Genomic DNA, 13,447 nt, shown 5'->3' with positions numbered 1-13,447 from the left:
TGTTTTCTTTATGCTGTCATTATGTGGCATTTGAGAAACCGTGACTGGTTGTTCGAGATACATTTAGTTGCGGTGAACTTTTAAACACATGCAGGCGCGTCACAGGAAAGGAGTGGTGTTCTTTTGATTGTTTAGTTGCCCTTTCGTTTTCTAATCTTAAGAAAATGAATGGAGGGGAATAGCAGAGCAGGGAGGAGGGGGGAAGTGGAAAATCAAAGAAATGAAGGAAGGAAAGGAGTAAATGAGGGTCTAATCAAAGCACATTAACGCTGAGTGTACTCGTGTTTGGTGTCCAAATATAGAGTAACCAGATACCTGCTTCTGGATCAAAACCACCTATACTGTACTACAGCAACTAAGGATGTAACAAAATTTGTAATTATGTGATATTGAGATAGAAAGAAAAATGAATCAATGTCATGGAAGTATGACAGTAATCTTTATATGGTTATTTCATTAGTATAACTGAGTGCTGGTTGCAGAATTTGAAACTGGCATAATGGATGCTCTGTCGTTGACAGACATGACTGCATGCAGCACTTTAACAGAAATGGACAAACAAACAGGATGCACGTATGCAAAACCAACCACTTATTAACCACCCTTAAAGTCTTATTTCTTGAGAAAGTAGATCACGATGTTTCAACAACACTTCCAGTAAAGCACAAACCTCACCTTTATGTGGCTTATCCTGTTTTGGCGTCTTCTTCTCACCACTGGTTGATACGACCACCAAATAGAGAAATTCAAATCCGCCCAGGGGAGTACTGAAACACTGATGTCCACTGGGAATGTAACTTGTTTTATTTAAGATCCAGCTACTGCAATAATATATTATTTTATTTTATCTCCCAAAAGGACTGATACTGACTGCTGCATTATCTTTTATATACATTATACAAAAAATGCTGATTTATTATTTAGTAAAGGACGTTTTTCCCATCCTTTTAAATTTTTAATATCATTATAAATCATTGCCTTTATACTGTAGTAATATTGTATTGTGAGTTTTTAGTATTGTTACACCGCTAATAGCTACTATAGTTAGATGTGTGCAACTACAGCCAGCAGTGACACCACTACTTTAGTGGATCAGATTAGTGCTTCTGTGGTTGATTGCAATAATGCAATAATTCAATAATCTAATACATAATCAGTAATGGTTTGGGCCTCGCTTCCTCAGTAGACCAGACTTTATTTCACCAAAGGGTCTGACTCAGCTTTTCTACACGGTTATCTAAAATGCCCATTTAATCCACAGCCAAACTTCACAACATTCTCTAAAAGCAGTATGAGAGTGCATTCTGGGAAATGTAGGAAATCACTAACAGAGGCAGAAATACGGTGCATGAGGCAGACTGAGGGAAAGTCCTTTAGTTCACCAAAAACAGTAAATTAAAGTAAATGGTAGCACTTTATCACAACATGACTCCTGGAAAACTGTCACCCACACTCATTTGGAGCGACAATGAGCCTGCAGCTCAGTCTGAGTGATAAACTGACTGTGAGCTGTGTTTGGGTGCTGCACTGAGAGATGAATGGGGCGCTACAGCTGCCATGACTAGCTAAATATTACACACAGCAACACACAGATACACACATGCTAGCTGAGCAGAAGGCTGGAATATGTTAGGAATGTGCTCTCAGAGATGACCGGCCTTCACATGGACACATGCACCACATCGTGCACTGAAATACACACACATTGTACTTCACATTTTTCTGATCACATGCTAACACTTGAGTGAAGACTTTTTTTTTCTACTGAACAGTCACTCCCGCTTCTGTGTCACATGCATCTAATGTGCACTGCCTTTTTTCTAATACACATGCACATACCTACACAGACACACATACACACACACACCCTGTCTTGCTCAACAGGTCAGGATGTTTCACAAGTCAGGACCTGCATGCTAAGGCAATGCCTGTGTGCAAATTGCTGTGTCTAAGTGTGTGTGTTTTAGATTACTAGGCAGTGAGAAAATGTCAAAGACACACACATAGGCGGCAGACAAAGTTGTAGTCTCATTACTGCCGTCTCCAAGGAGTCACCATGGCAATGGCAGAATGAAACCACAGCCTGTGGGAGAGGAGGTATGTGTGTGTGTCCTACAGACCCAGAACTGCTTTATTCCCTCAGGAAGTAAGTTATTCTCCACAGGCCAATCAGAGGACAAAGCCTGAGACAGAGCTGAATCCAAGTGGTGCAACACTTCTGACCTTTATTACTTGTGGCCAATCTTGACCTGTGTGATGATGACATCGCAGCTGAAGTGAAATAATACCAATGACAGTGACTTCATGAGTTTGTCTTAGTTGTTTTTGGAAAGAAAATATGAGTAGAACATGGATATAACAAGGCCAAGTTGACTCACAAAGAATAACAGGAGGAAATCCATAAACATCAGACCTTTTTTTTTATTAATGAAAATTCTTAGCATAGAGGAAAAAAATGTAAATCATGTCCTGAATGCCACAGCAATGCAGAGAAAGACGAGGAGAAAGGGAAGATGGGAGATGAATTAAGTGGGTGAAGTACAGTGAGACAGCTTAGGGAAGGAGTGCAGGGTGAAACAAATATTTAGAATGCATCCTCCTGTGTTTATGGGTGGGTTTATAACTTCCTGTCAGTTTGAGGGTGCTGTCTTCTGTGTGTATTTTTCTCATTTGCATTCACATCAGTATCAGTCATGCAAATGTGCTCCAAAGAAATGCCTAACGTACTGTATGAGTGTGTGCGACATTCTCCAAATGTTTTCTCTAAATCACAGCTGTTTCTCGCCGTCTCTGTTGGCCATTGTCTCTCACAACCATGCACTGAGTTAATGTGTCAGTGGTGTTTGGAAGGGGAGGAGAAAGACTGGACAGAGCATAAGAGGAGGAAACGGCTTCCATCTCAACACAACAACTCAACCCAAGATTCTAGTGTAGTGTGGCTATGAGCAAAATGCTAATGCTAACATACGTGCAAACACTTTGCTGGTTTTGTGCCAGTCCCAGTGCAATGTTAATGGAAACATCTGAGGAGGTTAGCAGTCTGTGGCACCAGGATATGCAGCTGAGGCATGACAGAGTCTACAGACATGCTTGCAGCTCTGTAAAGGTCTACTTAGGCACAGGGTTATTTAGAGCTAAAATGCTAACATCAGCTAACATGCTCACCTGTTTAGCGGGAATTTAAGTCCAATCAGCTGCTGGCGTGACTAAAGATATGATGGTGTCACATACTTAACAATTTTAAAAAAGGAGCTGAACAGCTTTTGCCCCTAGCCTCACAACAAATCTTGGCTGTGGTGATAATTAATAATATACCATAATGCAATATTCATATGTAGTAGGCAGTTTTTGATGTTGACTTTTTGTTTTGCACACACTCTTCTACTCATCAAGTGATGTAAGCTGACACAAATTTCCTGACATCTGTCTGATTTTTAGGACGTGGAGATTCTGGACATCAGCACCATCAGGGACACCAGAACAGGAAAGTACGCCAAACAACCAAAGGTTAGTAATTGTGTTTGTGTATGTGTGAGGAAAAAAAAGAAGCTCCTACCACCTGCTGTTGATAACTTTGTCGTCTGACCAGCAGTGTGATGCTTGAGTGTGACTGTCCCCACAAGATGTGTCTGTGTTCACTGTATTTGCGTTTTCTCTCTCAGCCAATAGTGCAAAGGTGACGGAGCGCTAATGAGCCTGCTGACAGATGGATTGTCAGACAGGAAGTGATATAACCAGCGGCTGTTGCTGAGAAAGTCATTGTGTAAGAGCATAGAACTGGCTGACAGATACTTGTGTAAAGCGACATATTAGTGGTAATATATATGGGTGTAATGCCACAGTGCAGGCTGGTGGATCAAATTGATCAATAAAAATAAGTAATTTAACAACATCTGCATGTTGCACTTTATGGGTGTTTTATAAAAAGTGAGTTTTGTCGTGAGAAAAGACTGTCTAGTAATGTCAGTCTGGTGTTGAAAAGAGCTATGGCAAAAAATACCATAACATCATCAATAGTATATTTACACAAATAGAAAAACATATAAAATATCCTGTGAATAGTGTGCTGGCTATCAATGTGGGATGCCTTTGTTTTGAAATTAGATTTCTGTCTCCACTCCAGTGCAACTTTTATTTGTGATCACAACGTTAAAAATCATTTAAAAGCTGCTATATTCAATATTTTAACATTAACAGAATAAAAAACTGCCATTTGAAATGGGCTGTTCATAATGATAAATGCACAGATCATTATCACCCAACTCTATAGTTCCCCTCAGCTGTGCTTTACATTTTAGCATCCTTTAACTTATTATTTTAGGCGTACATCCTGCAGCTTTTTGCTTTAGTGTCCCCGCTCCCTTCAGTGTTGTCTACAGCAGCTGCAGGCGGCAGCTCAGCACAAATTGGCACTACCTGGTGAACACAGTGGAACATTTAGCAGCTAAAGAGCAAGATACTGTATATCCTTCAGGAATTAGTAGAGACCAGATCTAAAAGGAGAGTAATTGTTGGACTTTTATTCATCATGTTGGAGGAGAAACGACTCCAAATGAATGCTAATGTTGCTGCTGTATGTGTTCCTGCTAGCTCAATGACAGTACATTTTGTGCACTGCCTTGGTAGTATTTTTCTTTAAAAGCAGTCATCCATGTTGATTTATTTAACTGAAATGAAAGAGTTAGATGAGAGAGAAAGTGATGGAGATAATGCATAAATGATAGAGAGACTTTAGGTGGTAGAGAGACAGAGAGAAAGAGAGAGAAAGGTCCAAAATGGAGGAAAATCATTTGGTTAATTAGATGACATTGCTGCATCATCGAGTATGTGTCACATTTACAGTTGTAAGGGGATAGAGAGATGCACAAAGATCAGGGAGGATGCAGAGCTTGTGTGCTGAGGTCAGTATATTACTGTATGTGCATCATGTCGACATTTAGTGAAGTGAAATACCCAAAAAGTACACACGTGTTTGTGTTTGTCAGGATCCAAAGGTGCGGGAGGTGCTGGGTTTCGGTAAGGCTGACAACGCAGAACGGAAGCTAGTATCTGTCGTCTATGGCAATGACCTGGTCAACATATCCTATCTCAACTTCCAGGCTATGCAGGAAGATACAGCCAAGGTGAGTGATCCTATAAAATTCCTTATACTTGTCCTTCCTTCCTCCTTATCCCCCTCTAGTTGACTTTCTTTCCTTAGGCCAAACACAGATTACTCACTTTACAATGCTGACACAGAGGCATGTGTTTGTGCATCTTTAGGAATTGTAAGCAGGATTTCCACTGTGTGTGTGTGTGTGTGTGTGTGTGTGTGTGTTGTATATTGTATACAAATACTGTTTCACTTAGGTTTGACATCAGGCGAACAGTCAAACAACCCTGTTTGATCCCCCAGTGATGATGTTCCTGTCTGTGTGTGTGTGTGTGTTCCAGATCTGGACAGATGAGCTATTCACGTTGGCCACAAACATACTTTCCCAGAATGCATCACGGAACACTTTCCTCCTCAAAGCGTAAGACTCGGACTGGGTCTTATCTTGACATTAGACAGCTGTAGATTTTAGATCACTGTTTTGAAACACTTGCTGTGTCTTGTCTGTTTGTTTCAGGTACACTAAGTTAAAGTTGCAGGTGAATCAGGATGGGAAGATTCCATCGAAGAAGTGAGACACACACCAACCACTTTTTAAAGCTCTAAACTCTGGTGGCATTCACTTCTTCTTTCTTTTCCTCTTCTCTGTCTCTGTTCTACTTTCTCTTTTGACTGAAATTTACTTTGTAGTTAATCTCAGTTCTTTTTTTTTTAGACTCTCCTGAATTTAATTTAATTTGGAACAGTAAGCTACATTCAGTCTTGATAAAAACCCCTTTCTCCAAACTCTTTGTCTTTGTTTTTCAGTATTCTCAAGATGTTTTCAGATAAGAAGCGAGTGGAGATGGCTTTGGAGCAGTGTGGCCTCGTCAATAACAGGGTAATCATCAAATGCAATCCAACGGTTTTGCTTGGGACAAGTACAGTTATTGGTCAGGTGTTTTTAAGCCCCGCTGCTGCCACAGATGATGGATGTTTTTCTTTTTAAGTTGTCAGTGCATTTAATGTGTTCATTGCCATTGGGGTGAAAAGAGGAATTCAAGAAATGTAACAAAAAATGCTTCTGGAAGGAATAACATCCCTACCTTTAAAAGTATGAATAAACATATGACATAATTAGCCAAGGGAAAAATAAATAATTTGTCTAAATGTAATAGATGAACAGTTGAAATATTAAATAGCACTGACAATTCAATAATATGAAAAACAGTATTGTAATGTAACATCTGGAACATGACAGGTGGCATGATGAAGGCTCATCTGACTGGGATATGGGGAAAAACGTGTCTCCAGTGTCTAGCATTGCAGGCGCTTGTGTGTGTGTGTGTGTGTGTGTGTTTTATTAAGGGCTGCTTGGGTTTGTCTTTCAAATCAGAGCGATCATTTTAAATGTTTTTATTGACAAGCCAAAATTAATATCCATTTATGCCTAAAAAACCCAGTTTGAAATTGCAGTATTTTCCACACAAGGAAACACTACGAACTATTGCTCCATTCATTCTTTCAAGCCTGAGTCTAATGAAAACATTAGCACATATGCTTTTCATCCATTCTGTTGTCAAATTAGCACAACTGCCTGTATGTGCAGTAGGTGAAACAATGCTTCTTGTGTCTTGATCAGTCAGCGAAATCTTCTAAAAATCATTTTGGAGTCACAAGACAAATTTCTTTTCAATAAGAAACCAGATTGTCCAAACTTTGTATCGATGTACTCTTGTGCCTCCTGCTGGATATGTGGTAACACAGAAGTAGAGACATGGTGGGAAAATACAGACTGTGTTATTTGGTGCTTTCAAAAGCACTTTTATAGAGTTTATAGTACTTAACACTCGTCGGCATGCCCATATCACTCCGGTTCTGCTGTCTCTTCACTGGCTGCCCGTTAAATGGAGAATAGATTTTAAGGTTTTGCTTTATGTTTTTAAAGCCTTGCACGGCCTTGCCCCTCAGTACCTGTCCGACCTCTTGGCTAGATATGTCCCTCGCAGAACCCTGCGATCATCGGGTCACCTTGCTCTTGTCGTTCCCCCTGCACACTACAAAAAATGGGGAGGTCGCGCCTTTGCCGTGCATGGCCCTAGGCTGTGGAATTCCCTGCCTTTAGATATACGCTCAATAACTGAGCTGGCAGCGTTGAAGTCAGCGTTAAAAACACATCTTTTCAAACAGGCTTTTAATGTTTAGCGTGTTCACTGATTTTTGTCACCTTTAATAATTTATTTCTTAACTAGTTTTAATATATTAGTGTGTGTACTCTGGGCCCCCACGGTTAAGCCCCCGGTGGGAGAGCCTGCTGGGTGGGGGTTGGCCTATATCAGACGCTGGATATCTATTTGGCCTCTGTCTGTTTATGATTATTATTATTAATAGTTCAGTAGAAATATGCCTGTTATTTGTTTGTTTGTTCTTTTAACTTCTAGTGGGAATGAGTTGGGTGTCAGTAGGGAGCTGCAGACAGATGGCTGCTGAGAACCTGACTCACTGTTAGGCAGGATCAGAATCAAAGTGTCTGTGTCAAAATCTTTGCAGTTTCTCAGAGAAAGCAAATTTAACACATTCAGCAAGTGAAAAGCCCAGAGAAAGGGCAGGAAATCAGTCTTTTGTCCAACTTTTCTGTAAAGGAACTTCAGTATAAAGCAGGAATTTCATGCCTTTGGGATTCATCCAGCCTTAAAATGTGTTAAGATAAGATATACCTTATGTGTCCCCATCAGGAAATTTACTTTGGACTCCACAATGAAGTATTTCAATAAAATAACACACTCGGCACAATAGGATTTACAGTACAGTGGATTCAAAGAATATTCAGCCCCTTTATTTTTTGCACATTTTGCTGTGTTGTGGATACATTTGCTATTTCTGCCCATCACTATACATGTAATCACCCATGATGGCAAAGTGAAACCATGGTCATAGAGTTGTCTGAAAAACCTAAACCTCTTCCTCTCAAAAGTATTCACCATTTTGATGTTCAGTCACTTTCTCTCTCTGTGTTTTCTTCCATGTCTTTGTACACAATCCTCTGTGTTCTTGCTCTGCAGTCAGAGGGAATAAAGCCAGACGATTTCACGTGGGATGTCTTCCAGAAATTTCTCGACAGCCTCTGTCTCCGGCCTGAGATACAAAGCATCTTTGAGGAAAGGTATGTAACACACGAATAACACACAACACTAATTTTCCACTATGTTTATCCCCCTTCCCATTAGCCAGAATAAAATTTTAACCCCACCCTAAATCCTTTAGTGTTGATGCTGAAGTTATATTTTTAGGATTCCTAGCAATGTTCGCCACATCTTAAGTCCCTGTGTGGTTATACACACATTCTTATCAGTACACTTTTCTCTTTACTCTAGTGGCTCCAAAAGGAAGCCGTTCATCTCTTTGGACCAGTTAATGGATTTCATCAACGGCAGGCAGAGAGACTCCAGACTGAACGAGGTGCTGTATCCCCCGCTGAAGAGAGAGCAGGTCCGACAGATTATGGAGAAATATGAGACCAACACTAGCCAGCTGGAGAGAGGTTAGTAACTCTGTAGAAGCTGTTTTTTCACTGAACCAAACAACGGCACCAAAAGGGGCTAGATGACAAGAATTCAGTGTACATACTGCTGTATCACTTCTGTTTGTCCTTATGTCAGGTACTCAGATAATCATACGTAGGTTGATAGGTGTAATTAAAGTCCTTCACTTTTATTACAAATTGGAGCACATGGCTTCTAAAACTCTGGGCCGCTGACTGACCAAAGCCATATCCATTTCACTGGTGTTGTGTAACATCCAGAATTTTGGAATCTCTCATAAATCTTCCTGAATGTTCCCCCATATGTTTTGCTGCAGCCATCTGTGGATAAAATGCACGAAACTTGGAAACAAACACAGCCATGGCTACTGTAAGCCAGAATCTGTAAGATGATCCACCGTCCAGCCCTTAGTGTCCAGCCGCCTTCTAAATCTATTGATGTCCGCAAAACAGGAGCCTTCTGCTGTTATGGTCACTTATTTAGCTGTTTAATAATCTAAGTCTATGAGCTCTGTCCTTTCTTTTGTCCATCTTCCTTCAGACCAGATCAGTTTGCAGGGTTTCAGTCGGTATCTGGGAGGAGAAGAAAACAGTATTGTACCTCCAGAGAGGCTGGATCTCATCGACGATATGAACCAACCGCTGTCTCATTACTTTGTCAACTCCTCACACAACACATACCTCACAGGTAAAAACACACTCACATTTTCTTCAGGTCTAATGAGACACAGGTTTAATGAGTCATATTAATATCACGCTTTATTTGCATATTTCCCTCCGGTTCATGTGTGTGTTTTCAGTTGGACAGCTGACTGGTCTATCTTCAGTGGAGATGTACAGGCAGGTGCTGCTGACCGGCTGTCGCTGTGTGGAGCTGGACTGCTGGAAGGGTCAGCCAAAAGACGAGGAGCCCTACATCACCCACGGGTTCACCATGACCACTGAGATCTCCTTCAAGGTGGGAGCTGCTGCTTATTCAGTTTCCTTTAAATTGTGACGGTTTTATTAAGTTGAATTTGTGTAATTTGTCAGTGCTCTCATAACTTTTAGTGTACAGCGTTTTTACAAGAATATGAAATGTTTATGTGAATTTCCCCATACACAAATGTCTGTTTTTCCACTCTGACAGGCATCATATAAAAGTGATTCAGCAAATTGCCAATTGAAAGTGATGATATTTGCAGACAATAGTGACAAAGGAGGCCTCGGTTTCTTGCGGAATCATGCTTATTTCAGTTTGAGCCTCAGCTTGTTGATACAAGGACCCTAGAAACCTGAACATTTCATGATTTTCATAATGGTTGATTGGTCTGTGGAAAGTGCAGGGACTTTACCAGTATGTTAAGTTTAGTACTAAAGATCTGGACTTTTTGCATTGTCTTTGGTTCAACGCTAGGACAGTGAGAGTAAAATTTGCACTTTCCAGGGCATGATTATGATCTGGCTGCACTTCATTACTTTTAATAGTAGGTGTCACTAGTGAACTTCAAATACTTCAGCTTTTGAAAATAATTTGGTGTGTGGCCATCTTATCAAAAAAAAAGAAAGCTGCGTATGGAGGCAACTAAAAGTCTCCACAGTCTACTACACATTATCATGTAGTGTTGTATCGTTGATGGTAGTGCCATAACCCAGTTCACTGAAACAGATCTATTGAGTATTCTGGGATCTGATTAAAATACTGTCTATTTATCTTGTGTCACAAACACGTTGCAGCCCTTCACAAGGCAAAATTCTGCTCTTTGATTTGTACAATAGTCAGAAGAGGGTGCAGCATTGTATATTTTTCTAAGCACCAATGACACACTCGGAGGAGATGATTATTCTACCATGCATGTAATTTTATTCAGTGATATTCCTTTTAATGTCACTATTCCTTCCCTGACTGCAGGAGGTGATTGAAGCAATAGCAGAAAGTGCTTTCAAGACCTCTCCATACCCCGTCATTCTATCCTTTGAAAACCACGTAGATTCGTAAGTCACGTCCATATTTGTCAGTATCTGGAATGAGCTGTTTAATTAGAGGCTCTGTATATTTTGGACTATTGATTTGTCTTTTTTATTGTTTACAATTTAGTCTAACCAGGTCTGCAGTGAAACACAAGGTCTTCATTGAAATATTTCTCTAAAATGTGGCATTAAAACAACAAGTGATGATTGAGGGCATTTTGGGTTTTCAGTCAGAATCAGAAACTAACTTGTGTTTGTTGTCCTGTCAGGGCCAAGCAGCAGGCCAAGATGGCAGAGTACTGCAGGACCATCTTTGGAGACGCCCTACTCATTGATCCACTGGACAAATATCCAGTAAGACTGATCTCCAGTCAGATCTAAGATGAACTTCACTAATATGTCATATTTAACTCTCAAGATACTTTTTAACAATCTTGATTTTCCAGTGAATTTTCTTCTGTCTTGCCCATTTAGTTGGTCCCAGGCCAGCTGCTCCCCTCACCTCAAGAGATGCTGGGAAAGATTCTCATTAAAAACAAGAAAAAGCACCATTACCACCGACCATCAAGTGGTGGGAGCATACGACGCAGGGAGCTGGGGGAGCAGCCGTCACCCAACAATGGTATGCAGGCACACCAGTCATGCAGAAAGCTATGTTTTTACAAAAAAAAAATGCTACCTACATCTGCAGGCTCCGATTGCATGAAGCATCTGATTTCACTCTTCTCTGGTTTTAATAACTGGTAGAATCAGCTTGAAGGAATGGAAACCTGCATAGTCTTGGAAGCTACACACAAGCGTAGAGTACATTGATGTGCAAAGACGGATTTCATGCCAGCAAATTCAAGCTGATACTGTGCTACTGTTTGTTTTAGACTGTCCTTTGACAGACAATGAGGGAAACCAGCTTCTGTCCAATGGGGAGGAGAAGCTGGCTGAGAGGATGGTCAAATACTCAGACCCTCGCAAGTCCATAGGTAGGTGAAAGAAAAATGGCATGGGTGATTAAAAAGGGTGCCAATAATTATGCATGTATTTTGTTCCGTCTTACCAAGGGGGTGAGGGAGAAAGCGAGGAGGATGAGGAGGATGAACCGGTGGCGGAGCCGAAAAAGCCAAACACTGATGAGGTAAGAGCCATCAGAAGCAGGACTGAAGACGGTTTGACTGAATGATGAGGTGACTAATGGATTGGTGGTATCTGCTTCCTGCAGGGCACAGCCAGCAGTGAAGTGAACGCCACAGAGGAGATGTCGACTCTTGTCAACTACATCGAACCTGTCAAATTCAAGAGCTTTGAGTTGGCAGCCAGTAAGTGTGCGTGGGTGACATAAAGACAGAGACAGTAAGATGTCTTGACTTTGTGTACAAAAAGGATGTGAAACGAGGAGAAAAAAGTATGTGTGAGGGTGGACAAAGCTTAGCATTTCTCCTGTGTAGCTCATTATTCCTGTGTGGGTGATTCTTGTTAATCGGTTCCAGTTCTTGTGTCAGTTTAATTTGCCTTTCTTATGACAGGTTTCCTTTTTCTTTACTCTGTCTTCATTCATTTTCTGTCCACCAGAGAGGAGGAAGTTCTATGAGATGTCATCGTTTGTAGAGACTAAAGGCATGGACACCCTGAAGAGCTCCCCTATCGAGTTTGTCGAGTATCCTTGAAAACCTGAGCTTCCTTTGAGGAAATGTTTATATGCATAATTTTTGGTGTGTCTGTCCTTTATCTGCTGCAATTTCCAGCATGTGAGAAACACTCTGAGCACACATCCACTACCTTACATCTTTATGCAACATTAATCCTTAACAACGTCCTCCAGGTACAACAAGAACCAGCTGAGCCGAATCTATCCTAAAGGCACGAGGGTGGACAGCTCCAACTACATGCCTCAGCTATTCTGGAATGTTGGGTGCCAGATGGTGGCGCTTAATTTTCAGAGCCTTGGTAAGTTCTGTTGTTTTAGTCTCAAGACGGAAAGGAACTGTGTGGTCTTAGAAGTTAGGTCTACAGTAGAACTTTAAATGTCTCAGGACCTTTTAATTCTTTTACTAGAAATAAGTACAGCTGTCTTAGGTTGGATTTTTCCTCTTCCTCTCTGGCAGACCTCCCCATGCAGCTGAACATGGGGGTGTTTGAGTATAATGGCCGCAGCGGCTACCTTCTGAAACCCGAGTTCATGAGAAGGACGGACAAACACTTTGACCCTTTTACGGAGAACATAGTAGATGGGATTGTCGCCAATACAGTCAAAATCAGGGTAAGGAGAAACCGAGTTCAGTTCAAGTAAAAAATGACATCTATATGAGTTGTTACAATGAACATCTATTGTATAATGTAACACTCATTAGGTGATCTCAGGCCAGTTCCTGACAGATAAGAAGGTGGGCGTGTATGTGGAAGTGGACATATTTGGACTTCCTACTGATACAAAGAGGAAATACAGAACCAAAACATCCAATGGGAATTCGCTAGACCCTGTATGGGATGATGAAATGTTTGTCTTCAATAAGGTATCTTATGTTCACACTCGGATTTAGATGTCTGAGAACTCTCTCTCCCCCTTCATCTTCTGTTTTTTGATAACATTTACATGCACTCAGCTTCTTCCATGGCACTAACACCTCTTTCTCTCCAGATCGTCCTCCCTACACTGGCCTCCTTGAGGATAGCGGTGTTTGAAGAAAACGGCAAGTTTATTGGCCACCGGATCCTCCCTGTGTCAGCTATTAGACCTGGTCAGTACCCCAACACACACAAATACCTAGTAGTCAGTAATTTATTAATTAATCTTCCTTCATCCATCCTTCCTTCCAGGCTACCACTACATCAACCTGAAGAATGAGCTGAACCAGCTTCTGCTGCTGCCCTCCCTGCTGGTTTACACTGAGGCT

At 41.1% G+C, this 13,447-nt stretch overlaps 1 protein-coding gene across 1 annotated transcript in view; it reads left to right on the top strand.

Annotated features, from left to right (window-relative positions):
• Positions 1 to 13,447, top strand: part of plcb3 (phospholipase C, beta 3 (phosphatidylinositol-specific)) — a 43,777-nt gene that overhangs the window by 21,710 nt on the left and 8,620 nt on the right. The window contains exons 3-23 of the mRNA XM_020610142.1: positions 3,439 to 3,507; positions 4,986 to 5,123; positions 5,434 to 5,513; positions 5,610 to 5,663; positions 5,900 to 5,972; positions 8,134 to 8,234; positions 8,446 to 8,612; positions 9,154 to 9,300; positions 9,413 to 9,570; positions 10,504 to 10,586; positions 10,832 to 10,916; positions 11,037 to 11,184; positions 11,438 to 11,539; positions 11,618 to 11,691; positions 11,776 to 11,872; positions 12,126 to 12,210; positions 12,376 to 12,500; positions 12,659 to 12,813; positions 12,905 to 13,066; positions 13,192 to 13,291; positions 13,371 to 13,445. Of these exons, the coding sequence (XP_020465798.1) occupies positions 3,439 to 3,507; positions 4,986 to 5,123; positions 5,434 to 5,513; positions 5,610 to 5,663; positions 5,900 to 5,972; positions 8,134 to 8,234; positions 8,446 to 8,612; positions 9,154 to 9,300; positions 9,413 to 9,570; positions 10,504 to 10,586; positions 10,832 to 10,916; positions 11,037 to 11,184; positions 11,438 to 11,539; positions 11,618 to 11,691; positions 11,776 to 11,872; positions 12,126 to 12,210; positions 12,376 to 12,500; positions 12,659 to 12,813; positions 12,905 to 13,066; positions 13,192 to 13,291; positions 13,371 to 13,445 (2,278 nt within the window). The remainder of the gene's footprint in view (positions 1 to 3,438; positions 3,508 to 4,985; positions 5,124 to 5,433; positions 5,514 to 5,609; positions 5,664 to 5,899; positions 5,973 to 8,133; positions 8,235 to 8,445; positions 8,613 to 9,153; positions 9,301 to 9,412; positions 9,571 to 10,503; positions 10,587 to 10,831; positions 10,917 to 11,036; positions 11,185 to 11,437; positions 11,540 to 11,617; positions 11,692 to 11,775; positions 11,873 to 12,125; positions 12,211 to 12,375; positions 12,501 to 12,658; positions 12,814 to 12,904; positions 13,067 to 13,191; positions 13,292 to 13,370; positions 13,446 to 13,447) is intronic.

Source organism: Monopterus albus, unplaced genomic scaffold (genome assembly GCF_001952655.1).
Source record: "Monopterus albus unplaced genomic scaffold, M_albus_1.0 scaffold104.1, whole genome shotgun sequence".
Taxonomy (NCBI): Eukaryota; Metazoa; Chordata; class Actinopteri; order Synbranchiformes; family Synbranchidae; genus Monopterus; species Monopterus albus.
This window is presented reverse-complemented; position numbering and strand designations above follow the sequence as displayed.